Below are 14,294 nucleotides of genomic sequence, written 5' to 3'. Positions count from 1 at the left end.
TCCGGAAAGAGTTTTTAACGTAATGTGAACACCTGGAGTCTCCTCAACTCTGGGCCACACACGACAATGCCTTCTGCTAGTAACTACTGTGCCAGCCATCAAGGTGAGGAGAGGCCCGGGACAGACAGCTTCCTCAGAGCACGACCCCCAACAAGAGCCCACGCCCACCCCACATAGATGACGAACAAATGTCCAATGTAAGTGTGACGTCACAACCAGACTTGTAGATTTAGGGATTCTAAGTCATTGATAAGACGATTGAGAAAAAGAGAAGAAATCAAATCATTAGAAAGAACATACTGTACACTGTGAGAACAAAAAATGGTAATGGCTTTTTGGATTGTAATTTGACGATAACTACTACAATTTTAAATGTTTACATGTTCTTTGACTCAGAAATTTCACTTTTGGGGAAAAAATGGGAGCCATCTAAATGTCTGATTAAATTAGGTGCTGGACTTCCAAACTGTGTAGTACCAAACAGCAGCTTATTATTTTAAATGAATAGCTGCATTTTCTAGTACCGAAACGTCCCCAAATCTACCAAAGAATATTGTGAAATGGTATATATAATATGACCCCATTATGTGTGTTTTTAATTTACATGTTACACAGGAATCTCACAAACATAATGTTGCACAAATGAAGACAGACACAAAAAAGTACATACTGGACGGTCTGCAAATTATTTAAGGTTCAAATACAAGCAAAATAAATCTTATAAATATTATTTTTTAATTTTTCCCCCTTTCAAAGTATCCAAAAGATCTATAGATTTACACTGTTAAGATTCTAGGGAGCAGCTCATAGAAAGATAAAATTTATCACTTTAAAAAAAAAAAGTCTGGGGCAGCCGGATGGCTCAGTTGGTTAGAGCGTGAGCTCTGAACAACAAGGTTGCCAGTTCGATTCGCCCATGTGATGGTGGGCTGCGCCTCCTGCAACTAAAATTGAAAACGGCGACTGGATTGGAGCTGAGCTGCACCCTCCACAACTAGATTGCAGGACAACGACTTGGAGCTGATGGGCCCTGGAGAAACACACCGTCCCCCAATATTCCCCAACTAAAAAAAAAATATTAAAGATTAAAAAAAAAAGGTCTGAAATCTCCTTCACATAAGCTAAGGATCCAGCGTAGAACACACAGTCCCAGACATGGAGACAACCACATTAGAACAGCTGGGAGTCAGTCAAGTTTCTCTAGAACCTGACGTCACATCCTTGAAATATCAAATATACCCCCAAATGCAGGAAGACCACCTCAAACCCAGAGTAATTAGTTATCCCTGGGGTTCCCGGTTTGGAAGGAGGTACGTCTTGGAGTCAGGTGAACCGTAGCATTGCCAGAGGAAGCTCACCACACGGGACAGACTATAGCAATCTTCCACTGCTAAGCTCCACGGCATACACTCATGAGCACAAATGGAAACACAGAGGCCAGACAGACAGGGAGGACGCGGGGGGTTACTGCTACAGGCAGCTCTGACTAATGTTCCTGGAGTGTCCAGGTATCACCAAAGCCAGCACAACTCACTGTGCCCGGTCACCCACTGACCACGAGATACGGTGTGGGGGCAGGTGACGGGGGAGCTTCCCCAGGCCCTGACTGCCTTCCTCAGGACTGGAGCTCCCATCTTTGGGCCTTATAGAGGTAACCTGGCTGAGTATCACAGCAAATGCCGACATCCCCTTTCCTGCTCTTTCCTGCTCTTCTTGCTTTATAAAGCAAGCCAGAGGGATCTTTCCAAGAAATCTGCCATTCAAGGAGGGACGGCCGTTACACAGGGCGAGGGGTATGGAGAAGGCAGGCTGAACACCTGGCCTCTGTAAGTTCAACATGGCAGGAACCACAAGGGCGCTGTGGGTGGGGCTGGGGAAACCCTACACCTGTCCGCACATAACAGTGATGGAACAATCCTAGTTCCTTAGGATTTTGTTAATCAACTGAATTTTTCTTTAATTAGGAAAATTCCAATTCAAACATTTTAGATGTCTAAATCTAATTTCCTTGAAAAATTAACTTTGAGTTAAAAATGTTTTTATATTGCTAAATCAAAGATTTCTATTAAACAGAGCAGCATGTTAAAGTAGAGAAACATAAGAACTGGGAACAAGAGGGAATAGAGATACACAAGTCCATGCATCAATCACACACCCATATGACCTGAGGGCAAGTCACAGTTCTTCTCTGGGCTTCAGGATTACAGGCAAAACGAAGCATCTGGTGATCTCAAAAGATCCTTTTCAGCTCTAGAATACTGTGACTCTGAGGTACGCATGTAATTTCTCCTAGAAATACTAACCAAAGGCAGGAAATAATTTTATCACCTCCAATAACACATTCGTAAGATTTCAGACTCTCATAGATTCAAATACTGTATGCTAGCTTTGAATGTGAAATTAAAATTTTCCTAGAAATCTGCCATTCAAACCTCTACAGACCAACCTGCGACTACAGACTCTCCTTCCTTCCGATAAAAACAGAGCAAGACTCCCTCTCAGTCAGAGGCCGGTCGACCCGTGTGTGTGCTCAGGGGGCCTCCGCTGCCCACCTCCCCAGAAAGCTCATTCTATCACTGATCCCCTCTCACCACTAGATCATTTCAGTCAGCATATTAACACACTGGACTCTGCCATGTTTAAAGAAACGAAATAAAATCTTCCCTACGCCACCCACTCTTCCAGCAGCCGCCTGACCACTCTACTCTCCTTCAACACCCAACTTCTTCAAAGAAAGGCCACCAGAATCCATTCTCTTCCACTTCCATTATTTATAAAGCAAGCCAGAGGGATCTTTCCAAACTACAAATCTAATCACATCACTCATCCTTCTCATTGCTCGTAAGGTCGAAATCAAAATCCTAAGGCAACCTATCCTGACAGGCCCCAGGTTACCAGTCCCCGCAGAGCCCACCTAGTTAACGAGTCTCAGGTCCTACCTCGCGCTCCCGGCAGCTGGGAAAGGACACGGGCCTCTCCCTCAAATGTGCCAACCCCGTCCCATCTCAGGGAGCTTGCCCTTTGCTCTGACAGAACGCTCCCTCTCACCACCACCGTTTCCTTCTGCCTGGCCAATTCCTGTTCTCCTTCAGGCCCACTTTAATCATGACATTCTCACAGAAGCCGTTTTCTATGAGTTAGACCAACCTGACCTTGTCATTTTATCTGTTTCAGCAGCCAAGCAGCACACTGCGTGACTAGCATTTTAGTCAGTTGTTTCCCCTTCGGTTGGTGGGAAGGAAGAGCTGCTTCTACATCCTTAGGGCAAAAAAATGAAAAACAGAAAACCTTTTGTAAAGACACCCAAGTCTACTTCTAAGCCCGTTTTGTCAAGTTGCCTTAATTTACAAGTTACGAAATTCAATATTCTTTTGGCTAAACTGGTAGATAGAACTAGAATTGATCACTACAAACCTACGCTCGTGCTATGCTCAAACTACATGGCCAGTTTCTAATTTGTTGTATGTTTACACATAAAGCGAACAACCAGAAAAGCCGATTCATTTCTCTATAAAGGAGTGGTCCTCCCTCCAGAACCGACTCTATGAGCCTGTATGTATGTCCCCCACTCATCGTGATTACATCTCAGTTCAACACAATGATTTCAGAAGGTTTCTGGGCTCACCAATACTCGGTCTCCAATTTTGAGCTCTCTTTCTCCTTTCTTGACTGAGCCAGCCTCTGAAAGGTTGGAGATGGAGTCACTGGCAGTCTTTGTAAGGTTGCTGATATGAGGTGTAGCTGAAGCTTCCTTGGCTGTGGCCTGGGACGATTTCTGAGGAATGCTTGAGGGGATGGCTGGGGCTGGGGAGGACGACGCCATGCTGGCTGCAGAAGGGGACAGAGGCGAAGTCGCTCTGGAAGCGGGAGTCGTCTGCAGGCCGTTAGCTTCATCTTCGGCCTGCACCTTCCTCATCAACTTTGAAGGTCGGGTGAATATGCCCTTTAAAGGTTCACATTGGAAATACCGAACTCCTGCCACTGAACCATCATTCTTGCCTATGGGTTCATCTAAAACGATGCCGGCCCACTGGCCTGGTGCAAACTGGGTTTCTCCCAGAAACTGGATAAATCCGGGCTTGTTTCCATTCACCCAAACTCGCTCGCCAACTCGAAAGTCATCCACAAACTCCTCTTGTGCCTCCGAGGATGGAGCGCTTGATGTTTTTTCACTGGATATTGTTTTTTCTACTGGAGCTGCAACTGAAAACAGAAGAAAGGGATCAGAAAGGATTCAATTTCATATCCAAGCAGAGAACTCCTAACTTAAAACAAAATAAACTAGAGAAAGCCAAGAGCAATAGAAGTAGCCAGAGCTCTTCTAGAGGTGTTGTTTTTCATTCTTCTTTTTTTTTTTTTTTTTTTCTAGCAAAGAGGCAAAAAGTACTTGATCTGTCACTACCATTTTCAATGCTGTGGAAAGTCAGTGGGCAAGTAAGATTTAATCCTTACTTGCAATCAAGATTGGACGAAGTCAAAACAAGAAAAAAATTAGTCCTTTGCCCAGAGTCCTAATGCAGGTCTGACTTCATTCTTTACTCTGCCCCATACATCGCGTTCAGATCCCTGGAGACGGGCTCTGTCCCCACATCTGAGTGGTCAGTGTGAGCTGCCAAGACCAGGACCACTTAACAGAGACTCGGGCTGGCTGAAGGCGGGGTTCAGCGCTGCCGTCCCTACTGTCGTCATACCCGACGACATAATAAACCCTATTCCTTTGCCAGCAGAGACGGAAATCACAGCAAGGGGAAAAGGGCAGCTTCTGGCCGAACTCCCTGTTAAGGCAAGATGACTTAGTGCAATTTCTACTCTATGGTAAAGACAGAAGTTAAATTTTGCCAGAAATGTGGTATTAATACTAGAAATACATTCATATATTCACTCGGCTAACTTTTTTTTAAAATATTTGGTATGAATTGGCAAAGAAAGCCCACATTCCTAATCACTTCATGACTTACTAGGCGTATTGTGATCTTAGGATGTCATACAACCTCTCTGAGTTTCAATTTGTTCATCTGTAAAGGGAAAGTAATACCTTCTTGAGGGTTTTTTACATGAGGATTGAATGTGATAATATATTTAATTCATGCTGCCCATGTTTTTCGAGGTGCTGCCACTCCGGGACTAGTCCCAGGCACTGTTCTTCGCTAGGGGACAAAGCAAGACAGCAGGTCCATGCCCTTGTAGAGCTCAGAGTCTAGAGGCAAAGAGGTAGTACGTGGAGACACCACAGGTAATTTCAGGTCGTCTAGGTGCTGTGGAGGAGACAGTGCCTTTGGGCAGAGCAGTGAGGGAAGGCCTCCTGGAGTAGGTGACATCTGGCCTGAGGCCTGATGAACAGGAGTCAGTCATATAAAGGCTGGGGAGCAGTGTGGCCTGGCTGGCCCAGAGCGGGTGCTGAACATCTCTTTACCCCAGTTTCGATTTATGGAGGGTTTGTTTGTTTGTTTGTTTGTTTTAGAAGAAAAGATGTACTCAGAACAGATAATAATCTGCCAAAGACAAGGGCCGGCCAAGTCGGTTTTAGAGTCTGTTCTAGCTTTGTACATCAACAACTCCTCTTCCCAGGTGACGTAAGCATGAATTTCTAAAAACAATCTTCACAAAAGTGTCTCAAATTCCTCGGTAATTATTTCCTTTTACACAAATAAGTTTTAGTATTAATAAGCTGCTTTGCTCTTTAAAAAAAAAAATCCAGAGTGTACCAAGTACTGTTGGGAAATCAAGTTGAATTGCTCATGACCCCTGGACTCAAGGACTTTATATGTTAAGGAGTGTGCCTAAAAAATGCTAGAAGTAAAAAAGACAATTTTAAAACATGACTGAGTACAACAGTAGAAGGCTTCGTGGAAAGGGTGGCCTTGAAAAAGGTTTTAAAAAGAGGAAGGAGAATAGGGGATGTCAATTTTGACTGCTTTCCTCAAAGCTAAATAGCCCTGAAACAAATCCCTTGCTTCACAATCTTGCTTTATCAGTGAAGCTTTCCCCTCACCTAAGATGCACTATGGCCTCCTCGATAAGAACCAGGTTTTATCCTGATACATACAGTGTAAATAACTTGGGATCTCCATTCAATCAACAAATACTTACTGAGCTCCTGTTATATGCTAGGCAATGTTCTAAATATGTGGGGGGAATACAGCCGTGAAACACACACACACACACACACACACACACACACACCACCACCACCACCCCTCCCCCGTCATGGAAAACCAGTAAGTATCTTTATGGAAGAACTTAAAAAATAATGTTGGGGCCGGCCAGGTGACTCAGGCGGTTGGAGCTCCATGCTCCTAACTCCGAAGGCTGCCAGTTCGATTCCCACGTGGGCCAGTGGGCTCTCAACCACAAGGTTGCCAGTTCAATTCCTCAAGTCCCGCAAGGGATGGTGGGCTCCGCCCCCTGCAACTAATATTGAACACGGCACCTTGAGCTGAGCTGCCGCTGAGCTCCCGGATGGCTCAGTTGGTTGGAGTGCGTCCTCTCAACCACAAGGTTGCCGGTTCAACTCCCGCAAGGGATGGTGGGCTGTGCCCCCTGCAACTAGCAACGGCGACTGGACCTGGAGCTGAGCTGCGCCCGACACAACTAAGACTGAAAGGACAACAACTTGAAGTTGAACGGCACCTTCCACAACTAAGACTGAAAGGACAACAACTTGAAGTTGAACGGCACCCTCCACAACTAAGATTGAAAAGACAACAATTTGACTTGGAAAACCGGCCTGGAAGTACACACTGTTCCCCAATAAACTCCTGTTCCCCTTCCCCAATAAAATCTTAACAAAATAAAATAAAATAAAAATAAAAAATAATAATAATGTTGGACTGAATACATTACGGTGGGTACCTGCCTGGAATGACTGATGACATGAAATGTTTAATAGTCTACATAAATTACATAAAAAGACCATAAAGCGGGCATTAGATGTCCTCTCTCCTGTCTCTCTTACTAAAAACTTAAGGTAATCATTATGGGATGTAAATTGAAATGGTGGGGATAGAGATGGAGAACAGATGAGAAACAGGCCGCTGACGATAATCAAGGGCGTAGGTCCGTCTACACACTGGGAAGGTTTTCCTCAGGAGCCAGACCTGAGCCACTGTACTGCCCGCTCCCTCGAGGCCAATGGCCAATTTGAGGTCACTTAGTGTCATCACACCTTTTAAGCCAGACTAGTCTTTGTTTTCTCTACATATCCCTGAGCCCCAAGGAGAAAGGTCTGGATGAGCTCAGAAGACACACAGGGATAAAAACTAAAGAAAAATCTTAACATCATAAGGATCAAATACAGAAGGTACTTGACTTGACAACTGTTTGAGCACCTGACACTGAATCAACTAAATGAAATAAAGATAACCTACAACAAAGTAAAGTTTTCACTGATTAAGATGTTTAGACATCAAATTCTATTCTCTTAATTAAAACTTTTTCAAATATGTTCAAGAATACAAAGTTTTATAAGACTGTCTTTTTAAAATCTCCAAATTGAAGGCTTTGTGTCGGATTGTAATTTATTTGCAGGTAAGGAGAAACATGCAGCGTTACCAGCAGCAGGTGTCCTCAAGGCTGTGCTTCCAGGCTTGAGGATCTTGGTAGGGACCTTCAGGCCGCTGGGTTTCAGCGTGCTCATTGTCCTCGGTATGCAGAGTGGCTAGGCCTTTTCCTGTTGTCACTATCTTCTCCCAACCATTGGTACAACTGTGGGTGTTTCTATAGTGAAGTCAGTCTGGGGGTTAAATCTGCAAAGAGAAGAATACAAAAAGAGTTTAGAATCTACAGGAGAAAGAAGGCAGAAACAAGTTATTATTAAAGTGGCTTTCACAGCCTAAACTTTTCCTTATATATGATAATAAACCATCTCTGCCAGAACCTAGGATCCTGGGAAACTGTAGGTGTTAAAAACATGAAATGCTGCTCAAATGGATTTAAAAGCAATTTCCTATCCTGAAGACAAGTAGCTAACATTAACAATATATCCACCTTTCTATATAGTATCTAATAACACCAGCTCAGTAGTTTCTACAAACACTCAACCCACAGAAGAGGGTTCAGGAAAACATGCACCAAACTAAATGGGGAGAGGAGACGGGAGCTTCCAGTTTCTACTTTATTTGTTTCTCGATTGCATAAATTCTACGATCACAGGCCTGTTTTAACTGTGTATCTTTTTAAATCTACAGAATTATGTAATACTCAATATAACACTATGTACAGGTTAAAAGAGAAAAGGGTTCAAGCTCTAAGAAAAAGCTGTACCTGGGAAAGGCTGAAGGAAAATTATCTTTGTTCTATCTACAGAATCACACTAAACTTCTGATTTATTCAAGACCAGGTATGAATCTACAACGTTTGGGCTCAGGCAAAATAGTATCTTGTCATATTCTCTTTAAGAGAGGAAGAGGACCCTGGGATTTTGGAATATGGGAAAATATTTCTAGACATAACACCTAAAAACAGAACAATTCAAAGACAAAATGCTGCTATTTATAAACTCTCAAATGACTGCATTTTTCTGTGCTGGCAGAGCTTGGACGGTGAGGCCCAGACCTCACTCTCCCACCTTCGCTCTCCCACATGCAGAGCCAGCCATCAGCACAGTGTGGCCAGGGCTGACAGAGGAGCCTGCTATCGGCCCTGCAGTGGTTGAAAGGTGGCCTCCCCAAAAGATATATCTACCTGCAACCTGTGAATGTGATCTTATTTGGAAAAAGATTCATTGCAGATGCAATTCAGTTAAGGAACCTGAGATGAGACCATTCTGGATTACCTTCGTGGGCCCTAATTCCAACGACAAGTGTCCTTATTGGACAAGGAGACACACAGAGGAAAAGGCCATGTGAGTTGGAGGCAGAGACTGCAGTGACGTCTATAAGCTAAGAATGGACAGCAGCCACCAGAAGCTAGGACAGAGGCATGAGATAACAAATTGCTGCTGTTTTTTAGCCACCCAGTTTGTGATAATGTGTTATAGCAGCCCTAGGAAATGAATAAGAAAGCCATGTAAGTTTTTCTGTTCAAAGATAATTAGACTGAACGGAAATCAAAGCAAGACAGCTGCCTCATTAGGCTCACTCTCCAGATTCCCCCTGGTTCTTATGAGGGTCCAAAATGGTACAAAGTGTTTTTTAAAAAGTCAAAGGTAAACCGTGTGAGCTGATATCAAGCTACACTGTAAGGCTATAGTAATTGAAACGGCATGGTACTGGCTTACAAACAGACACATAGATCAATGGAACAGAATAGAGAGCACAGACATAAACCCACACCTACATGGTCAATTAATCTATGACAAAGGAGGCAAGAGTATACAATGGGATAAAGACAGGCTCTTCAATAAATGGTATTGGGAAAACTAGACAGAGACATGCAAAAAAATGAAACTGGACCACCTTCTTACACCATGTACAAGAATAAACTCAAAATGGATTAAAGACTTTAATGGAAGACCTGAAACCATAAAATTCCTAGAAGAAAACATAGGCAGTAAACTCTCTGACATTGGTCTTAGTAAGATTTTTTGGATATATCTCTTTGGGGAAGGGAAACAAAAGGAAAATTAAACAAATGGGACTACATTAAACTAAAAAGTTTTTGCACAGCAAAGGAAACCATCAACACAATGAAAAGACAACATACTGAATGGGAGAAGATATTTACCAATGATACACCTGATAAGGGGTTAATATCCAAAATTTATAAAGAACTCATACAACCTAACACCAAAAAAACCACACAATCCAATTAAAAAATGAGCAGAGGACATGAATAGACATTTCTCCAAAGAGGACATACAGATGGCCAGTAGATATATGAAAAGATGTTCAAGTCACTAATCATCAGAGAAATGCAAATTAAAACCACAATGAGATGCCACCTCACACCTGTCAGAATGGCCATCGTCAGTAAATCAACAAACAAGCGTTGGTCAGGAAATACGAGTAAAGGGAACCCTCGTGCACTGTTGGTGGGATTGCAGATTGGTGCAGCCACTATGGAAAACACGGAGGTTCCTCAAAAACTTAAAAATAGAAATACGTTAAGACCCAGCAATTCCATTTCTGGGTATTTATCCAGAGAAATCCAGAGCACTAATTTGAAAAGATATCTGCACCCCTATGCTCACTGTAGCACTGTTTACAAGAGCCAAGGTATGGAAGCACCCCAAATATCTATCAATAGACAACTGAGATAGAGAAAATGTGGCACATATATACCACGGAATATTAGCCATAAAAAAAGAATGAAATCTTACTATTTGCAACTACACGGATAGACCTAGGGGGTATTATGCTAAGTGAAATTAAGTCAGATAGAGAAAGATAAATGCCATATGATTTCACTTATATGTGGAATCTAAATACATACATAAATAAAACTAAAAGAAACTCATAGATACAGGGAACAAACTGATGGTTACCAGATAGGAGGGGAGTTGGGGGCTAGATGAAAAACGTGAAGGGGGGCCGGACCAGTGGCTCAGGCGGTTAGAGCTCCATGCTCCTAACTCCGAAGTCTGCCGGAGGTTGCCAGTTCAACTCCTCGAGTCCTGCAAGGAATGGTGGGCTCCGCCTCATGCAACTAAGATTGAACACGGCTCAGGTTGCCGGTTCGACTCACGCAAGGGATGGTGGGCTGCGCCCCCTGCAACTAGCAACGGCAACTGGACCTGGAGCTGAGCTGCGCCTTCCACAACTATGATTGAAAGGACAACAACTTGACTTGGAAAAAATCCTGGAAGTACACATTGTTCCCCAATAAAGTCCTGTTCCCCTTCCCCAATAAAATCTTTAAAAAAAGAAAAGAAAAAGAAAAACGTGAAGGGATTAAGAAGTAGAAATCAGTAGTTACAAAATAGTCATGGGGATGCAAAGTACAGCATAGGGAATACAGTCAATAATATTGTAATAATGATGTCTGGTGCCAGGTGGGTACCAGACTTATCAGGGGCATCACTTCCTAAGGTATATAAATGTCCAACCATTGTGCTGTACACCTGAAACTAACATAATATTGAATGTCAACTGCAATTGAAAGAAACAAAAATTAAAAAGAAATAAATAATACAAAAAGAAGGTAGATTGTGTGGCTTGGGGGAGGATTCTGATGAGCAAAGAAAGAACTGCTGTTTATCTGAAGACAGTGGTTGCCAATCCCGAGGATTAATACCAAACTGCCGGCCCCTTACTATTAATATCACCACCATCATTGCTGTCGTGATGCTGGCAGTGGGGATGGGAGTCTGTGGGCCACGTCGGGGGGTTCTGATTCAGTCAGATTTGAAATCACTTGCTTCATTGTCAGACACTCACCACACACAGCCTGTAAGCTGCGAGCAGAATTACTTGCTGAGACAGATGTAAGGGGGTTGGCTGAGTCCCCTCTAGGCTCAGCTGAGAAAGGTTATTTAATGTCCAAAAAATGTGAGGAGGGTGGGGATAGGCGCAGCCCAGAAATGACCGTGGGGCCCTTTTATAGACTGCCTACTGTTCACCTCAGTCCAACAGCATAAGGTAGATAAGGACAGAACAGACCACGGATGCACAATGGTCCAGCAAACATTATTATGGTCATAAGAAAAGATGAAGTACTCCTTAAAAGATTTCATTCAGTCAAAACAGTATATTCTTGGGCTCCGGTCAAGCACCCCTCCCTACAGAGAACTGTGAAAACCAGCACAATAAGCCATGAGGCAAGCCTCGGCCAGTTTCAAACTTTGCAGCTCGATCTCCTAAGCTCACAAAAATCTGATCATCTAAAAGCTTCAGCTTAAGAAACAGAGGCAGCATGTGCTTATTAGAAACCTAAGAATAATTGTAAACTCAAAACTTCTGTTGTGTAATCTTCATGCTTCTGGCTCTCAGTCTATCTGAGTTACTTGAATCCTAAAGCAGGGAACCGTGACGGAGACTTGATGAAGAAGAAATGTCTAGTCTGTCTCCATAAAACAAATAGGAGAGACACCACCAATGTTGATTTTTTAAATCTTCCCATTTAAGTTTCTTCTCATGCATTATTAATGATGGCATGTCAGGCTTGCTCTAAAAAACTCAATTCATTGAGAAACAAAAGATCAAAGTCTTGGTCATGGTTACCCACAAAATGTAACGACCAGAAGCAACAAGTCTATATAATGAAATTCACATTGAAACAAATCAATTCCAAATCACACGCAAAAGAAAAAAAGATGTTCTTGCCTCACTAATAAACTGAGCATATTTGAATTTTTGATACCTGTGCTCACTGAATCAAGAGTTTTGGACCTAAAATAAGACAAACTACCCTTCTTCCACACCCTCTCAACATGTAAGGACCATAGCACACAGAATATTATAATTTAGAAACCATTTTTATGCATATTATCATCCCATTTGAGCCTTACTGTACTAATGGATTAGCTACTATTATTATCCATTTTTAAATGAAGGAACACCTCAGATTAACATATGTGTTTCTTCAGTTGTTAAAGACTTGCCACCTAAGGTCATCTGCCTAAGAAGCAGAGATGTGAACACAAGTGTGATTCCAGAGTCCTTAAAAGAGACCATACACAACTAAAAACATTATTAGTACCAGCATTACTAAAAAGACCTACATACATACCAAGAGTTCTATTTGTTCACAAAACACAAACCTTGTGTCTCAAAATAACTGTGAAGGTAGGTGAACGATTCTCATTATGCCCTTTCATGAACAAAGAGAATCAGGGTGTGAGAGGTTAAGTGGCTTTCCCATAGTCACTCAACTAAAGAAATGGTGGCACTTTTGGGCCTTGGTGCTTTGCCTTATAGATTAGCTCTCTCAAGGAAATCTTCCCACAAGATGGTGTTAAAAGAAAAACCACAGGCCCTAAATGGCATCACTTATGCTAAAAGCCCTCGATACCAAACCTAGATTTAATACCTGATGTAACTACTGTTTCAACCTAATTAACCAGTCTGGAATTTTCTAGTTAAGCACCAGTGATCTGTCACAAGAGCGTTCTCCATGGCCCACAAAAAGAGGCAATCTGCATGATGAAAACCCTTCCACTTCTCTTCCTGCAAAGAAAAATGTCCTGGCCCCCAAAATAATCCTTTCCTTTGTCAGTAGCTCCCTTACCCCAGCCTTCTTCCTATGAAACCTTCCATTTTGTATAACCCCTGCAAGTACCCTTTTAGTTGCTACATGGGATGCTGCCCGATTCATGAATCACTTTAATAAAGGCAATTAGACCATCAAATTTCCTCACTTTTTTTTTTAACAACGGTCACCCATTCATTCAACAAATTTTCCTGAGAAACTACTATGTGAAAGGTACTCTCCCATTTTCTCATCAACCGGTGAGGTAAACAGGAGGTAAGAAACCTCTGGGAGGCTGACAGAGAGCGCTGAACACACAAAATATTTTCCTTGGAGCAAAGAAATGGGCGCTTACCAAGCAAATGTAGTAGGAATGCCAAGCAACACAAAGTATACATGAGGTTTGTGGGCATGAATTTAAAGTGAAACCAGTGTCCATTATTTTTTCTCTAATAATAAGTGTCTGCTCAGGCACAGGGACAGAATGGTAAGTTCAACCATGATCAAAATTTTGCCAGTTCAATTAAAACGGAAGGAAAAAGCAAGTGAGCCGATGGTGATTTTAAAGGAGTGATTTAAAGGAGTGATTAAAATGGGACAGGGAATCTGAGACGAGTATAGAGAAGGAAAGACAGGATGGGTCTGAGAGTGAAAAAGTGGTAAGGTCACGGGATGAGCAGTCTCACAGGATAAAGGACTGTTGCGACGAGGACACTGGATACTCAAACGTGTGTACCAATCTCCAGGATCTTGTTCACTGCAGATTCGGACTCAGTAGATCTGGGCTGGGGCCTCAGGCTCCGCTTTCTAACACTCACAGGAGACAGCGACGCTGAGATTTCGAGGACACCACTCCCTTTGAGTAGCAAGGGGTTGCTGGCTAAGAGGCAGTGGATAGAATGAGAAGCTTGAAGGCTCTGACCATGGGGACGGAACTGAGAAGCCTGGGCGTTGAAGGGATTATACAAATAAGGGGAGAGGAGGAAAAGATGTTGATAGCAAGAAGGAAGCAGAAGTTAAAAGGAATGAAGGGAAGAGAGAGAGGTCAGTGGACGTCAGCGACAGGAGGTGTTGCAGGTGGTAAAGTTTCAAGGGGGCTGGGGTTTCTGAAGGGCTGACTGGTAATTTAAAATATCCAACAATAGGGTCACCTACCACACTCTCCTGGCCCTGTGGGAGCCCTTGAGAGGGCTGCAGGGGAAGCAGTGTCTCCAGGGCACAGCCAAGTT

General features: G+C 42.9%; 1 protein-coding gene across 15 annotated transcripts in view; it reads right to left on the bottom strand.

Moving 5' to 3' along the window:
* CLIP1 (CAP-Gly domain containing linker protein 1) overlaps nucleotides 1-14,294 on the bottom strand; it is a 105,808-nt gene that overhangs the window by 65,621 nt on the left and 25,893 nt on the right. For all 15 annotated transcript variants that reach the window (XM_033097417.1, XM_033097405.1, XM_033097418.1 and 12 more), the window contains 2 exons: nucleotides 7,552-7,745; nucleotides 3,626-4,203 (listed from right to left, as the gene is read on the bottom strand). In XM_033097417.1, coding sequence (XP_032953308.1) covers nucleotides 3,626-4,203; nucleotides 7,552-7,636 — 663 coding nt within the window. In that variant the 5' untranslated portion in view covers nucleotides 7,637-7,745. The remainder of the gene's footprint in view (nucleotides 1-3,625; nucleotides 4,204-7,551; nucleotides 7,746-14,294) is intronic.

The sequence above is a fragment of the Rhinolophus ferrumequinum genome, chromosome 25 (assembly GCF_004115265.2).
Source record: "Rhinolophus ferrumequinum isolate MPI-CBG mRhiFer1 chromosome 25, mRhiFer1_v1.p, whole genome shotgun sequence".
NCBI classification, from domain to species: Eukaryota; Metazoa; Chordata; class Mammalia; order Chiroptera; family Rhinolophidae; genus Rhinolophus; species Rhinolophus ferrumequinum.
Note: the sequence above shows the minus strand (reverse complement) of the source record. Positions and strands in the feature narration are given on the sequence as shown.